The sequence below is a fragment of the Salmo salar genome, chromosome 04 (assembly GCF_965601325.2).
Source record: "Salmo salar chromosome 04, fSalSal1, whole genome shotgun sequence".
Lineage (NCBI taxonomy): Eukaryota > Metazoa > Chordata > Actinopteri > Salmoniformes > Salmonidae > Salmo > Salmo salar.
The window spans coordinates 50,391,455-50,409,570 of record NC_138294.1 but is presented as its reverse complement, the minus strand read 5'-3'; the positions used below and the strand labels follow the sequence as shown (position 1 = coordinate 50,409,570).

The window sequence follows — 18,116 nt, the reverse complement described above, 5'->3', positions numbered from 1 at the left end:
CCACACCTTTTTTGGGCAATTTTTTGTCAGTAAATGCAGTGTTGAAATAAATACTCAGTGTGTCGCTATATACCAACCTTGAACTAATATATGTATCTCTCCTCCCACAACTGTAATATTCAAAAGCAAGAAAACACCCAACTACGTCACATAACATCGCAGGAGAATCAGGATGTATGCAATGCTTCTTTTCTCTTCGTTTAGCCAACCGTTTGAATAATTATCCATCACGAACAACTGGCCTATTCTGTGAATTATCTCTGTCTTCCAGGCATATGTCGAAGATGGGGCACTACGGTTTCTCGCTCTCAATACTCTGTGTGACACTGCTTTCTCTGTCCAAACTGCACCCTAGCCATGGAGATATAAACTACTCTATTCCGGAGGAGCTGAAATGTGGATCTTTCATCGGAAATATAGCCAAGGATCTGGGGCTAGATGCTAAGAGATTGTCGGCTCGTGACGCTAGGTTAGACTTGGACGGCAGCAGTCGACGCTACTGTGATATCAACGCTAACTCGGCGGATCTGATTGTTTCTGAAACAATAGACAGAGAAGAGCTGTGCGGCCCAAGGGTTTCGTGCGCTTTGAAATACGAGCTGGTGCTTGAAAATCCTTTAGAGTTGCACCGTGTTACTGTTCAAATCCAGGATATAAATGATAATTCACCTCGATTCCCAAGTGAACGCATAGAATTAGAGATAGTAGAGTCGGCTGTGAAAGGGCAACGTTTTCCCTTAAACGAAGCCCATGACGCAGATATTGGATTAAATGCAGTTCAAAGCTATACGCTGGAGAGGAATGACCATTTTGTTTTGGCTGTTCATACAAATAGAGACGGTGGGAAATATGGCGAGTTAGTGTTGGAGAAGGAATTAGATCGAGAACAACAGCAAGAGGTGACATTGTTACTTACTGCGGTTGATGGTGGGACTCCACAGAGATCTGGTACTGTAGTTATACACGTCACTGTGCTGGATGCGAACGACAATATTCCAGTGTTTATTCAGGACGCCTATAAGGTCAGTCTACCAGAAAATTCTCCTTTGGATACGGTAGTAGCTACAGTTAGTGCCACGGATGCTGACGAGGGACACAATGGGGAAGTGAGCTACGATTTCAGTCGAATATCTGATAAAGCAGCGAGGCTATTTTCCGTTGAAAAGAAGACTGGAAAAATTAAAGTCATTGGACCAATAGATTTTGAAGCGGAAACATATTATGAAATGCGTATCCAGGCGCAAGACGGATCAGGGTTGGTTTCCAACACAAAAGTAATTGTCGAAATCACAGATGAAAATGACAATGTACCTGTGATATTCCTAAAATCTTTAAAAAATCCCATCCCAGAGGACGTGTTACCTGGCACAGAGGTGGGCATCATTAATGTACAGGATAAAGACTCGGAGGGAAATAGACAGGTCCGCTGCTCCATTCAACAAAATGTTCCGTTCAAATTAAACCCCTCAATCAAAAACTACTATTCTCTGGTAACAACGAGTGAACTCGACCGTGAGATAATATCAGATTATAACATAACTATCACTGCCACTGACGAGGGGTCTACACCTTTATCCTCCTCAAAGACTATTCATTTATCTGTGTCAGACGTGAATGACAACCCACCTGTGTTTGAAGAACAATCCTACAGTTCCTATGTGACTGAAAACAACAAGCCTGGCTCCTCTATGTGTTCTGTTACTGCCAGAGACCCAGACTGGAGACAGAACGGTACGGTGGTCTATTCTCTATTGCCCAGTGATGTCAACGGTGTTCCGGTGTCCTCATTTCTATCCATTAACGGAGACACGGGGGTGATCCATGCTGTGAGACCATTTGATTATGAGCAGTTTAGGAGCTTCAAAGTCCACGTTGTAGCCAGAGACAATGGTTCTCCTCCACTCAGCAGTAACGTGACAGTGAGTGTCTTCATAACAGATGAGAATGATAACTCTCCACAGATATTATACCCTGCTCCAGCAGGGAACTCCTTGATGACTGAGATGGTCCCCAAAGCTGCTCTGGCGGGGTCCCTGGTTTCCAAGGTGATCGCTGTGGATGCTGACTCTGGACAGAACGCGTGGCTTTCATATCAGATCGTGAAATCGACTGATCCGGGACTTTTCACTATTGGTCTCCACAGTGGAGAGATCAGGGCACAGCGGGACATTTCTGAATCTGACAGTATGAAGCAGAACCTTGTTATATCAGTGAAAGATAACGGACAGCCCTCTCTCTCTACAACCTGTGATGTATATTTACTCATATCAGACAACTTGGCTGAAGTTCCACAACTGAAAGACATGACTTATGAGGATAGTTCCAAACTAACTTTCTATTTGATCATAGCACTGGTCTCTGTCTCCACCTTTTTCCTGACTTTCATTATTCTCATCCTGGCCGTGAGGTTCTGCCGCAGTAGAAAGCCTAGAATGTTGTTTGATGGAGCAGTCGCCATTCCCAGCGCGTATTTCCCTCCCAACTATGCAGAGGTGGATGGAGCTGGAACTCTGCGCAGTTCTTACAATTATGACGCATACCTGACAACGGGCTCACGCACCAGCGACTTCAAGTTTGCCAGATCTTACAATGACAGCACACTGCCTGCCGATTTAACACTAAGGAAGAGCCCAGATGAAGCCAGTGAAGCTATTGAGAGTGGATCAAAATATTCAACTATGGTAATGGCACATTTTTTAAATTAAAAGTGTCTTTCTGGGGTAGAGCAGTGGTGGGATGAAGGAGAGAAGACATTTATATTTGTTTGGTCTGCTTGCTTACTGTGTCTGATGATCCTTACTACAACTCCTTCATCAATGGCCTTTGGCTGGTGGTGGTGGAGGGGAGGTCAAAGTTCACTGAAAATAGTAGAGACATAGTTCATTCCCCTTGACCTTGGCTGTTTGCTTCATTTGACCACTGAAGCAACACCTGGGTTAGTCATCCTGGCATTCCATATCACCTGTTTTCACACTGACCTTGTATCAGAAGAGGTTCAAGACTCTTTCTGGAGATGGACAGAATTCTTTCAAATATAGATTGTTTTAACCGTTGTTGAATTCATATCAGGCAGGAGTAATTGTCAAACTTCTGCCTGAGTATTTGTTCTGCCGTGAAAACATAAGAAACTTTATCACGTAAGCTAACTATGGAATACATCTTTAATATCTAACTGTGTGAATGCCAATTATTTTTCAGAAAAATCTTGCTGGTGATAGTTGTGTACATTTCTATTGTCTTTGACAACCGTGGGCAAACTTATCCACTCTGGTCTCCAGCAGAGTCACCTAGAGTTGAATGTTTCGCCCAGATGCGAAAATGGCAATTTGAAGGTCACCCCAGGGTCATAATGGCACCATTCAAGTACATAATGAAGAAGATTTTCCAGCCAAGAAAGTCTATTTGTCACTCAAAACCAGCCTCTGTGGCACAGAGAAAGTGACACTAGTGGCACAAGACTACAGCTTTTAGGCCCATGGAGAGAATGAACCATGCATTCATATTCCTTTGGCGAGAGTATGAATACATGCATTTTGTTACTTCATAGCAGCTTTATTACCATCAGTAGAGATGTAGCTGCTTGAAGTGTTCTGAAAGAGGAGATGTCCATAAAATGCTTAACACCATTCTGCTATAGGTCATTCTTCTTGTAAGCGTGTGAAATTAAACGCAAATGGGACACAGCATTTAAACCTGTTATGTTTTTAACACTTTTCTTTCATTTGTTTCTTGTTTTTTCACGCTCTCCCATTGGACCATTATTTGGGCGTCTGAAGGTAAGATATATTTTTTTCTTCTTCTTTTCCTGTAGACACAGATACAAATTAAGGTGTCCCACTCGTACAGTCAGAAGGGTTGACATGTAGGCCTACACGATGTGGCTGACAGATACACTACTTCTGACACTTTACACTCGCTTACGTCATTCAACAATGCACTTAGATGCTAAGTCTAGTATTCTGCTAGCTCTCACAGTCTCACGTCAGAATTAGACGTTCATCCATGTTTCTCAAACGTCAGTACTGACTTGTATCACGGTTGATCTGGCTGGCTAATCAATCATTTTCAGGTTGATTGAATACATGCCTTACTGGGGAACTCTTTTCATGATTACCTGTCTGTCAGCGGTTCCCTCTCTTTCTTCAACATTGACTATTGTCCATTGACCATCTCAAGCACAAGGCTGACACAGTAATATATGACGCAGCAATAACACACCTTACCATTAGCACACATCTCAGCAGTACATGACATTCCTCACCATAAACACACAGAACATTGTATTGAGGAGACAGCCCAGTAGTGGCCCACAAAGCAAAACCACTCACACACAGCATACCAGTAACACAAAGTATACTGCCCGCTGAACTTCACACAACTCAGCACTGCAGACAAACATACACACACACTGCAGCGAGCCTGCTCTGCTCAGCACTGACACACAATTCTAAAGTAGGTTCTAAAGTAGGTCAGGAGAATTATATATGTAGCTCCTCAGCCCTCCGTATCTGCTCAAAGATATCTCTTATTCATTTAATTCTTCTTCATCTAAATGGGAGGCCTATCTCTTTCTGTGTGTAACTATATAACACATTGGTCTATGATATATAACAATGTATATCATCTATATTTTATATGCAAAACTGGTAATGGAATTTCAGTTGTGATATTGGAAGAGGTGCATCATGTCTGCCGTGATTGTGATTGTGATGTATAGACAAGCCTCCGTTGGTATCGATGTCCATGGGACATAAAGGAATGGAGAGGGGCATATCTGTGGGGTGTTGGGTGTGCAACTCTGCAGCAGGATGTGTGGAGATTTTTTGGGGCACATGTGGAGCTTGTGTTTTGGATATAGGGCTTCATGCTTCACTGCTTTGACACACTGTCTGACTCATACTGTGATGACCTCTGACCTTGGTCTGTGGGAGGAGTCCTGTTGGCCTCTCAGTTTCACCGCCAGTTACATGGAAATAAAGGGGATGAAATGGTGGATAAAACATGACCTACAGCTGTTCTGATTTTTGAGACATGGGGTCAATATTTTTGTGATGTGAATTATGCAGTCAGGGTTAAACACATGTTGCCATATCGATTTGCTGGTGATCATCTTTTTATCATTTGTATTTGGTGACACAATTTCAGCATGCACCATTTTCATTATTAAATCGTTTTTGTATTTCATGGCCTAAAAGAAGATCTAGTTTAGTTGGTTTGATAGTCTGCCTTTCAATTTGCAACTGGTGCTCTCCATGGTGCTGAAATACCAAACGTGCTGCATTCAAAGAGCTGTTTGTGTCTTTGGCTTTGACTTTTACGGTGTCATTGTAAGTGCTCCAAAAACATATATTTTTTTGCAAGACAGTATTGTGACAACTGTTTACTGACAACATAAAAAGATACATGACCTGGTTAATATTCAAGTATTCAAAATGACAATAGTGACAATTGGCAATTGTTGATACTTATCTTGACTGATCTATTATTGTTTTGCTTGTGATATTAATTCTGATATGAATAGTAAGTCTCCCTCTAATATAATGTTTTACAGTAGTATTGAACTTCTTTACCCACACCCCGTGTCCGTAACCTTTTTAGAGCTGTCATTACAATAATATTCCACCTGCTGATGTGGTTATGTAATAAACCAGTCTTTCTTTAGCTGTCTGTGTAGCAGTATCAACATGATGTTAGTCTGGGCTCTGGACTCTGAGCGCTGCTGTTGAACAGTGAGACGAGTTATAAGCCTCAAATGCGATGAATCTCCCATCTGAGTGATTCTTTTGAGCCAAAACAACATTTGGGGCAGATTTCTAGAATCAAACTCAAATGAAAACCGACAGATGATTTAAAAGGACTACGGGGGAGTTGTGCATAAGTACGCTACTCAATATTTTTGATGTGGAAAGATATATTTAGCTTTTTCTCAATGTTTAAGAGAATGCAAAATCAAACGCCACAATGGTATGGACGATTGGGCTCCCGAGTGGTGCAGCGGTCTAAGGCACTGCATCTCAGTGCTAGAGGCGTCACTAGAGACCCTGGTTCGATTCCAGGCTGTATCACAACCAGACGTTACTGGGAGTCCCATAGGGCGGCGCACAATTGGCCCAACGTCGTCCGGGTTTGGCCGTGGTAGGCCAACATTGTAAATAAGAATTTGTTCTTAATAACCTCTTGGGGCTAGGTGGGACGCTAGCGTGCCACCTGTGGTGCACTCCATCAACAGCAGGTGCATTTCAAGAGCGGCAAATTTGAATCCAAATAAATGTCAAAATTCAAATTTTTCAAAAATACAACTATGTTACACCATTTGAAAGATAAACATCTCCTTAATCTAACCACGTTTTACGATTTCAAAAAGGTTTTACGGCGAAAGCATAAATTTAGAGTATGTTAGGACAGTACATTTACAAGAGTTGTGTGTAATGTTTTGTCAAGTCAAAGACAGGGTCACCAAAACCATAAAACCAGCTAAAATGATACACTAACCTTTTACAATCTCCATCAGATGACACTCCTAGGACATTATGTTAGACAATGCATGCATTTTTAGTTCTATCAAGTTCATATTTATATACAAAAACAGCGTTTTACTATGGCATTGATGTTGAGGAAATCGTTTCCCTCCAATAACCGGCAGTCAAGTCAGCGTCACAAATTAAATAATTAAAATTAGAAAACATTGGTAAAATATTATATTGTCATTTAAAGAATTATAGATTTACATCTTTTGAACGCAATCAACTTGCCAGATTTAAAAATAACCTTACTGGGAAATCACACTTTGCAATAATCTGAGCACTGTGCCCAGAAAAATACGCGTTGCGATACAGACTAGACGTCATGTTGGGGAGATCTAAAATCGAAAATACTATGTAAATAATCCATTACCTTTGATTCTCTTCATCAGATGTCACTTCCAGGTATCACAGGTCCATAACGAATGTAGTTTTGTTCAAAAAAGCTCATCATTTATGTCCAAAAATCTCCGTCTCGTTAGCACATGATGTAAGCCAGCCGGACTTCTCGTCATGAACGAGGGGAAAAAATATATTTCCGTTCGTTCAAACATGTCAAACGTTGTATAGCATAAATCATTAGGGCCTTTTTTAACCAGAACATGAATAATATTCAAGGTGGACGAATGCATAGCCTTTTATAACGTATTGGAACGAGGGTACCCAACATGAAGTAGCGCGCCAGGTGTCTAATGGGACATCACCGTTCCATGGCTCTTGTTCGGTCAGATCTCCCTCCAGAAGACTCAAAACACTTTGTAAAGGCTGGTGACATCTAGTGGAAGCAATAGGAAGTGCCAAAATATTCCTAAACCCCTGTGTTTTTCAATGGGAGAGGTTTAAAGTCAATACAACACATCAGGTATCCACTTCCTGTCAGAAAATGTCTCAGGGTTTTGCCTGCCAAATGAGTTCTGTTATACTCACAGACACCATTCAAACAGTTTTGGAAACTTTAGAGTGTTTTCTATCCATATATAATAAGTATATGCATATTCTAGTTACTGGGTAGGATTAGTAACCAGATTAAATCGGGTACATTTTTTTTATCCAGACGTGCAAATGCTGCCCCCTAGACCCAACAGGTTAACTGACTGGCCTAGTTAAATTTTAAAAATGCTCATTGTGTGTGTGGCCTCTAAGTGATAATGTCCAAGAAGCTGGTGTTTGGAGGATAAGATATAGCCCTGACACAAATCTAGGGTTGCTACAATGGCCGGCTGGCTGTTCGTTCTATTGGTTGCTAGAGACGCGACCCAGTCATTCAGTCTTTTTGTTCTGTATCTATGGACGCGACCCAGTCGATCGTTCTAAATGTTCAATTGCCATACTGGCTGGCAACATTCTTATACTTTACTTGCTAGCTAGCCAACTACGGCTAACTTACAGTCACGTCAAACAATGCAGCCAGAATAACAACAAAGTAGCTTCATTTGCACTTGTTTAAGCTGTTTTCTAATTATATTTATTTGGAACATCCCTAACAATGAACTAATGAGGCGTGATTTCACCTGGCATAGAAAATGTGCTAGCCAACAACACAGCTAACACAATCACTTCAAATAGAAGCTGGAAATACCGCAAACTAGTTGCACTTTGTTTCATTGTACCTTTTTTTAAATTGATATTTCTTTGTATATAATCCATTAAAATGATGCTGATTCAGGATTTTGACTGGCTGGAAAAGCTGCCTGTCTGTCTCATCCTGACTCCTGACATGTTCATTACCATGGGACAGCTGTAGTTCGAATTTCAATATTGAAACAATGCTGCAAATGTTGGAGAGACAGACAGCAAGGTTTTTACAAATCTCTGCTGTTGAAAACCAAATGCTAGTCTAAAAGAAATGTGAGATAATGTCTCCATGCTTTTTATAGTGGAGATTAAATGTATAAATTGCCTGGCTGGGCTTATGAAAAAGTGGATTGCGCAGTCAGATGGAACAGAGTAAATAGGCATTTTAAAGTCAGATTTAGCCGGTGGTAAGTTGTGGAATAGACACTGGCTGGAATGTGGTTTTAACCAATCAAGATTAGACCCACCCATTGTATAATTAAGCAATAAGGCCCTAGGGGCTGTGGTATATGGCCAATATACCACAGCTAAGGGCTGTTCTTAGGCACAACACAGCGCGGAGTGCCTGGATACAGCCCTTAGCTGTGGTACATTGGCCATATATCCCAAAACCCTGAGATAACTTATTGCTATTACAAACTGGTTACCAACGTAATTAGAGCTATAAAAATAAATGTTTTGTCATACCCGTGGTACACGGTCTGATATACCACGGCTGTCACCCAATCAGCATTCAGGATTCGAACCACCCAGTTTATAACAGAAAACAACTCCCCAGGTGTGTCAATTAGTTGGGTCCCGCCAAAGATGAAGACTGGGGTCAGAACGCCAGCGTCTCCAATTTCTTGGAAGAATCGCAGGTGGAAGGAAATTACATCTCATCTTTGATAAGTGTGTGATAGTGTGAAGATTTTAGCGGTAATGATAAAAAAAAGGGCTTACAATGGGGCGAGCAGGTTGCTATGGTAACCAAGAGCCACAGATTTCTCCTTCGTTTTCTTAAAAGGTTCCATGTGCCGCAGGAAGACCTGGTGAGCATTTCCGCCCCACCCTGGAGTATGCCGCTTCTTTTTGGCCCAGCTCACTAACCCAAGCCCAGTCCGATGACCTGTATCTATTCAGAAGAGAGCATGCCGCGCCGTCCTGTCCCTACCCCGGCTTCATTAAAGACGGCCTCAAATCAGCACCATCGTCACAGGCAGCCCCCTAAAATCTAAATTCAAAGACTAGCTTAGCCCCTGACCGAATCACGTTGACAGCCAGGAACACCCGTAGCCAAAACGAACTGACTTTACCAAAGTCTAGAACTGAACCGTACATACGGTCACCAATCATATATTTATTCTCATTGATTAGTGAGTCGCCTTAAGATAGCAGGACATTATTGCTATCTTTTTTTACTCTATTTTTATTTATTTCTGTTGCTCTTATACATTAGTATTAGTTTGTAGGTGCGGATATCGACTCTGTCACTCGAGAAGGCTTTTATGGCACAGTCGATGGCGAGCTGGGCTTGGGGCCAGAAGATTGAGGGTCAGAGCCGTGCTCCCGGCTTGTTTTATTACACTGGTGTCAGAAGTGATCGGACCTCGCATCCACGACAGTGCATGGGCTTGGCGGGTGAGCGCGTTCCTGTAAGACGGCGTCTTGTGAGGTCTAGCTCGAGGACGCGCTCTTTGAATGGAAGGAGTTGGCTAGCGACCGTGGTTTATAGGCTGAACGCGGATTTCGACTCTGCCACTCCAGCATGCTTTTGTGGCACAGTCTATGGTGCGCTGGGCTTTGGGCCTCGCCACCTGCCTGTTTTATTACAATATGTTGAATGCTCATGGAGTTCAATTTTTTGAAGAAAAAAAAATGGTATTGGTATTGACTGCTATATGAGTGTAATAAATAAAACTTGAAATAAAAATAAGATAACGATTCATTCTGAAACATTCATTCTGTCTGCAGTGAGATCGTTTGCTTATGAACAAATAGAACTTTTGAATTCCACGTTAAAGCGCAAAACGGAGGCTCTCCTCCACTTTAATGTAACGTAACTTTGAAGTGAATAATTAATAAAGATTAGAACGACAACGGTCCTCAGGTGCTCTACCCAGTAACGACTAGTAGATCTCAGGTGGCTGAAATGGTGCGTCGTTGAGCAGATGTGGGCTATCTTGTCTCTAAAGTGGTGACTGTTGACGTGGACTCTGGACAGAATGCTTGGCTCTCATATAAACTGCAGAAAGCGACAGACAGGGCGCTGTTTGAAGTGGGCCTACAGAATGGAGAAATAAGAACCATACGCCATGTCATTGATAAATATGCCGTGAAACACAAGCTCGCTGTTGTAGTGGAGGACAACGGGCAGCCATCTCGATCAGCTATAGTCAACGTGAACGTGGTGGTTTCGGACAGCTTCCTGAAGTGCTTTCATAATTCACTGACTTTATACCCAAGACAAGGATTACAACGATAAGATGGCTTTTTATCTAGTTTTGGCCTTGGCTGTTGTGTCCTTCCTTTTCATCTCGTGTGTAGTGGTTTGTGTAGTGGTTATAATATCAGTGAAGATCTACAGATAGAGACAATCACGCATCAGGTACCAGTCTAGTTTCCCAGTTATTCCCTGATATCCACCCGGTTACGCAGACGCCAGAGGGACAGGGACTCTGCAACACGTGCACAACTATGAGGTGTGTATCTCGACTGACTCAAAAAAAGAGTGGCTGTAAATTTGCCAGACCTTTTAGTCAGAACGTGTAAATAATGGACCCGAGCTCTATGGAGACTTTACAGCGTGCACAAAGAGATACACTTCCTATATTGACCAGATTCCCCTGAACAGGTGAGATAATGTCTGCCCAATGTGTTATACTGGTTGATAATTTTACAATTTCATTTGTTTTGTTTAAACTTAGATTCGGTCTTTGACATCCTATGATGTTCTCTGATTTATTGTGCGCATTACCAGGGGATTTACGGGCTATTAATTTACTAATCGTATTCACAGAGTGCTCTCAGTCCTGTGTTCATTTCAGCACCTCCGCTCATGGACAGCAACAATGTCAGACAAACTTGTGCTTTTATCTGGCATAATAGTTAACCAACACAGAACGATAATGTATATTTTAGTAATTTATCGATTTTTTACATGTATTTTTAACGTTTGATTTATTTGAACTTGTTTTGGATCAGAAGTAGTTCTGACCGAGGATGACAACATATGTAGTAGCCTAATGTGCATCTCTCTTAGTCTTGTCTTACATTAGTAACATGTTTGTGACCATGTCCGACATACAATTAAAATAATTCATAGTCTGCGGTCATTCTGTAGCCTACAGTATGGTGTGGATATTTCGCAGTTGTGATTCCTGATAAGAAGCTGTGTGGGTTGTCAGAAACATGTTTCTCTACACATGTAATAACTCCCATATGCTCTTAGTGCCGCTGTTGACCGATACAATAGTAGACCTACAAGAGAGTAATGTTGGCCCTGCCTATATTGTGGACGATATTAGAGTCGCAGTGACATGTACGCAAACACTATTGCTTTGGGAGAGTGAGAACATTGTCTCTGACGGATGTCATTGGAACAACAGACCTATCTTGATTTGCTCCTTTGCCTACGTATAGGCCTACGCCTTGTCGGATTTTAACAATTGATAGTTGTGCAACGTTAAGAAAACATGTATTTTCTTTGTTTTCGTGGCACAAGGGGATCCGCCATTCGGAAATGGCAACTGTATCTTCTCCTCTCAGTCTGGTTTTACCGGTATGTGGACGGCCAAGTCCGCTATTCTATTCCAGAGGAGATGACGAAGGGTTCATTCGTGGGGAATATCGTTCAGGACCTAGGGCTGGAAGTTAAAAGACTGAAATCAGGTCGAGCGCGTATTTTTACAGAGGATAGCCGTGAGTATATCGGTCTCAATGCGGACAAAGGGACTCTGGTTGTGAAAGACAGGATTGATAGAGAGGAGCTGTGCGCCCAAGTGGCTCCATGTTCGTTACATTTCCAGATAATTCTTGAAAATCCCGTTGAACTTCACCGTATTGACGTAGAGATATTAGATATAAACGACAATTCTCCAGTATTTCCAAGTAAAGAAATTCGATTACAGATTAGTGAGGTGTCTCTGTCTGGTGCCCGTTTTCCGCTAGAGAATGCTATGGATCCTGACGTCGAAATGAATTCCATTCAAACATATTCCCTTCTTCCGAGTGATCATTTCACTCTGAAGCAACATTCGCACTCTGATGGCAGTAAATATTTAGAAATGGTACTTCAAACGATGCTGGACAGGGAAACGAACGAGCAACATACTTTAGTGTTAACTGCTGTGGATGGGGGTACTCCTCAGAAGTCGGGCACGGTCAAAATATATATAGAAGTATTGGACATAAATGATAATGCACCCGTATTTAGCTCTGTACTTTATACATCCTCGTTACCCGAAGATTCGCCGAAAGGGACTGTGATTTTGAGAGTCAGTGCTACCGATTCAGATAAAGGGACAAATGGAGAGGTTGTGTATTCTTTTTCCCATTCCACTGTCAGCGAGTCAGATCTTTTTACTATTGATCCTCTTACCGGGGAAGTCAAAGTTAACGGTAAATTAGATTTCGAGACGAACAAACAACATAAAATAAGTGTGCAAGCAATGGATCGGGGTTCTCTTACAGATTCTTGTAAAGTACAGATCGATATTTTGGACATCAATGACAACGACCCTCTAATTACATTAATCACTTTTTCTAACCCAATACCCGAGGACGCGTCACCAGAGACAGTTATAGCAATGCTGAACATTAAAGATTTAGACTCCGGTAGAAATGGACACATCAAATGTTCCGTAAACTCGGATGTACCTTTTCGTATTAAGTCATCCTCTTCCAACATCTACAGTTTGGTCACAGATCAGATGTTGGACCGTGAAATGGTTTCCGAGTACAATATTACCATAACAGCGGTGGATGAGGGGTTTCCTCCGCGTTCTACTAACAAGACACTGACATTGAGAATATCGGATGTGAATGATAATGCTCCAGTATTTGAGAGGCACTCATACACTGCTTATGTGAGGGAGAACAACTCTCCCGGTGTATCCATATTTTCACTAACAGCCAGTGATAAGGACACCGGCAACAACGCACGTATTTCTTATTTTATAGATGATTCCCATAAAGGTGGACTTTCAGCATCCACATTTATATCTGTGAATTCAGAAAGTGGCGTGATCCACGCAGTGCGTACGTTTGATTATGAACAAATCAAAGAATTCAAGATCTGCATTAAAGTGCAAGATGGCGGCTCACCGCCTCTGAGCACCAATGTGACTTTAACTGTTTTCATACAAGACCAGAACGACAACGCGCCTCAGGTTCTCTACCCAATACAAACTGGTGGCTCTCTGGTGGCTGAAATGGTGCCCCGTTCAGCAGATGTGGGCTATCTTGTCACTAAAGTGGTGGCTGTTGACGTGGACTCCGGACAGAATGCTTGGCTCTCATATAAACTGCAGAAAGCGACAGACAGGGCGCTGTTTGAAGTGGGCCTACAGAATGGAGAAATAAGAACCATACGCCAGGTCATTGATAAAGATGCTGTGAAACAAAAGCTCACTGTTGTAGTGGAGGACAACGGGCAGCCCTCTCGATCAGCTACGGTCAATGTGAACGTGGCGGTGGCGGACAGCTTCCCCGAAGTCCTTTCAGAACTCACTGACTTTACGCAAGACAAAGAATACAACAATAACCTGACATTTTATTTAATTTTGGCACTTGCTGTAGTTTCACTACTTTTTATTTTTTCTATTATTGCTATAATTTCTGTCAAAATCTACCGGTGGAAACAGAATAAGTTATTCTATAAATCTGCAGCAAACCTCCCCGTTATCCCATATTACCCTTCAGTTTACCCAGACGGAACCATGGGAACCCTACAGCGTGTGTACAACTATGAGGTGTGTGGAACCACTGACTCCAGGATGAGTGATGTGAAGTTTGCTAGGCCTTGTAGCCAGAACACTCTGGTGGATGTGAGTCGCATGGGGACAATGCAGAGAGAAAAGAGGGAGCAGGAGGATGGTGATGGAGAGGTGAGAGGGCGTATTGAAATCAATCTTAACTCCTTTTTTATAGGCTAACTGCGATGTTGATGCATCGCGCTCTTTCTCTCACTCTCTGTGTTCATTTCTGCGCAGGCGTTGTCGTTACGCATGTGACTGTGTGTATTCCAATGCATCTTAGTGTGATGTCTCTGCTTCAGCTATATTCATGTGTCACATTATTATGCAGTATGTTATGATAATATGGAGGAGAATTTTGCAATAGGAAATGTGTAACTGTTTTATGTCAATCATTTGTTCGGTGTTTTGATGTTTGACACGTTTTCTTTAGTAATGTAGTACTTTGTTTGAACCCTGAGTGCCGCTGTTGATCGCATGTAATATTTAGCACAATCACACTATGGTTCCTACTATAATAATGCGCTTAGCAACGCCCAGAGAGCACATTCAACTGGAGACCCAGTTGATAGAATAAGGGCCCTATTCTGGATAGTACATTAGGTCTACAGAAACACTTTGTTCTGTAAACGGACGTCACATTGACTGGATTTTTGACAAATACGTTCTAGGATTTATTTTCTGCCTTAATATTGTGTTTTGGCTTTGGCTTTTTGTCGTGAAATGGCAATGAGAAGGAACAACCGGCTCTTGGAGTGGCTATTGTGCATATTCATGGTTTGCGCCTTCTCAGTTTACGCTGTGTCCGGACAGGTCCGCTACTCCATCCCGGAGGAGATGACGGTGGGCTCCTTTGTTGGGAATATAGCGAAAGATCTGGGACTGGAGCCTCAACGGCTTGTAGCCGGGAGAGCTCGGGTTTTCACCGCGGGCGACAGTGAATACTTGAGGCTGGACCGTGAGAAAGGACAATTGTTAGTGAAAGAGAGAATGGACCGGGAACAGCTATGTTTGGAGATCTCAGCATGTAGCTTCAGTTTCGATGTGATTCTAGAGAACCCAATGGAGATGTTTCGGGTTACAGTGGAAATACTAGATATCAACGACAATAGCCCCCTTTTTCCAAAAAAGGAAATTGAATTGGAAATTAGCGAGTCAGTCCTACCTGGTGCGCTTTTCTCTATAGAAAGCGCAATAGACCAGGACGTAGGGGAAAATACACTCCAGAAATACGTATTAAACCCCACGGATCATTTTAATCTTAAGATTCAAGGTCGTCTAGATGTAAGTGAAAACATTGAGATAGTACTTCAAAAACCCATGGACAGAGAAAATACAAAGCATCACTATTTGACTTTAACTGCTGTCGATGGCGGAGACCCTCGGAGGTCTGGAACAGTTAAAATCCACATTGTGGTTCTCGATGCCAACGACAATGCCCCGATATTTAGCCAAGCTACATATAAAGCATCCGTTCTAGAAAATGCTGGGAAGGGCACATTGGTTACAACAGTGAGCGCGACAGACGCAGACGAGGGATCTAGCGCTAATATAGAATTTTATTTTGAGCATGCTACCACTACTATTCGAGAGCTATTCACAATTGACCCGATATCAGGTGAGGTTAAGGTAGTGGGTGATATAGATTATGAAAGAAACAAACAATTTAGGATAAAGGTCAAAGCTAAAGATAACGGTGGCTTAACAAACTCATGTGGAATCGTTATTGATGTTATTGATGTGAACGATAACACTCCGAAAATAACCGTCATGTCCTTTTCTAGTGCCCTACCCGAGGACTCAGTCCCTGGCACTATCATAGCCATGATTAACATCCAGGATCTTGATTCAGGCGACAATGCTAAGGTTTCATGTTCCATTGATCGCAACCTTCCCTTCAAAATTGAATCAGCTTTAGCAAATTACTACAATCTGGTGACTGACTCGGTATTGGATAGAGAACAGACATCAGAATATAATGTAACAATCACAGCAGTAGATGGAGGCTACCCGCCTCGCTCAAGTAAAAAGACGCTCAGTTTAAAGCTTTCAGATGTGAACGACCACGCGCCCCAGTTCCAACAAGAAAGCTATGACGCCTATGTGTTCGAAAACAATGCTTCTTCTCTGTCATTCCATTCTGTAAGCGCTACAGATGCCGACTGGGGACCAAATGCTCGGGTATCATATTTCCTTGAGGATGGTAGTTTAAACGGAGCTCCACTCTCCTCTTATGTGACTGTAAATGCAGACAGTGGGGTGCTTTACGCAGTGAAACCCTTTGACTATGAGCAAATTAAATCTTTCAAAATACATGTCAAAGCACAAGATGGAGGCTCACCCCCATTGAGTGGCAATGTGACCATAAACATATTCATAAAAGACCAGAACGACAACACGCCTCAGGTTCTGTATCCAGTACAAACTAGTGGCTCTCTGGGGGCTGAAATGGTGCCCCGTTCAGCAGATGTGGGCTATCTTGTCACTAAAGTGGTGGCTGTTGATGTGGACTCCGGACAGAATGCCTGGCTCTCATATAAACTGCAGAAAGCGACAGACAGGGCGCTGTTTGAAGTGGGCCTACAGAATGGAGAAATAAGGACTATTCGCCAGGTCACTGATAAAGATGCTGTGAAACAAAAGCTCACTGTTGTAGTGGAGGACAACGGGCAGCCCTCTCGATCAGCTACGGTCAATGTGAACGTGGCGGTGGCGGACAGCTTCCCCGAAGTCCTTTCAGAACTCACTGACTTCACAGTGGACAGGGAATATAATGACAAGCTGACTTTTTATCTGGTGTTGGCCTTGGCTGTGGTCTCGGTTCTGTTCATATTCTCCATCATTGCCCTTATCACAGTTAAAATCCACAGATGGAGACAGAATCGATTATTCTATAAATACGCAGCAAACCTCCCCGTTATCCCACATTACCCTCCCGTTTACGCAGACGGAACCATGGGAACCCTACAGCGTGTGTACAACTATGAGGTGTGTGGAACCACTGACTCTAGGATGAGTGATGTGAAGTTTGCTAGGCCTTGTAGCCAGAACACACTGGTGGATGTGAGTCGCATGGGGACAATGCAGAGAGAAAAGAGGGAGCAGGAGGATGGTGATGTGTCTGAAGAGGTGAGACTCCCATTCTGTCCTCTACTTAGATATGTACAGTGGGGAGAACAAGTATTTGATACACTGCTGATTTTGCAGGTTTTCCTACTTACAAAGCATGTAGAGGTCTGTAATTTTTATGATAGGTACACTTCAACTGTGAGAGACGGAATCTAAAACAAAAATCCAGAAAATCACCTTGTATGATTTAAGTAATTAATTTGCATTTTATTGCATGACATACGTATTTGAAACATCAGAAAAGCAGAACTTAATATTTGGTACAGAAACCTTTGTTTGCAATTACAGAGATCATACGTTTCCTGTAGTTCTTGACCAGGTTTCCACACACTGCAGCAGGGATTTTGGCCCACTCCTCCATACAGACCTTCTCCAGATCCTTCAGTTTTCGGGGCTGTCGCTGGGCAATACAGACTTTCAGCTCCCCCCAAAGATTTTCTATTGGGTTCAGGTCTGGAGACTGGCTAGGCCACTCCAGGACCTTGAGATGCTTCTTACGGAGTCACTTCTTAGTTGCCCTGGCTGTGTGTTTCGGGTCGTTGTCATGCTGGAAGACCCAGCCACAACCCATCTTCAATGCTCTTACTGAGGGAAGGAGGTTGTTGGCCAAGATCTCGCGATACATGGCCCCATCCATCCACCCCTCAATACGGTGCAGTCGTCCTGTCCCCTTTGCAGAAAAGCATCCCCAAAGAATGATGTTTCACCTCCATGCTTCAGGGTTGGGATGGTGTTCTTGGGGTTGTACTCATCCTTCTTCTTCTTCCAAACATGGCGAGTAGCTCAGTTGGTAGAGCATGGTGTTTGCAACGCATGATCTTTGTAACGCCAGGGTTGTGGGTTCAATTCCCACGGGGGGCCAGTATGAAGAAAAAAAATGTATGACATGAAATGTATGCATTCACTACTGTAAGTCGCTCTGGATAAGAGCGTCTGC

At 42.6% G+C, this 18,116-nt stretch overlaps 1 protein-coding gene across 35 annotated transcripts in view; it reads left to right on the top strand.

Moving 5' to 3' along the window:
• LOC106603249 (protocadherin gamma-C5) overlaps window positions 1–18,116 on the top strand; it is a 167,210-nt gene that overhangs the window by 90,442 nt on the left and 58,652 nt on the right. For 2 of the 35 annotated variants that reach the window (XM_045716984.2, XM_045716970.2), the window contains exon 1: window positions 14,585–17,179. The exons of 28 other annotated variants lie outside the window; for them this stretch is intronic. In XM_045716984.2, coding sequence (XP_045572940.2) covers window positions 14,774–17,179 — 2,406 coding nt within the window. In that variant the 5' untranslated portion in view covers window positions 14,585–14,773. Of the gene's footprint in view, window positions 1–139; window positions 2,682–11,586; window positions 14,183–14,584; window positions 17,180–18,116 lie in introns of those variants that run through there. 5 more of the 35 variants (XM_045716964.2, XM_045716974.2, XM_045716977.2 and 2 more) reach the window with 5 other exon arrangements.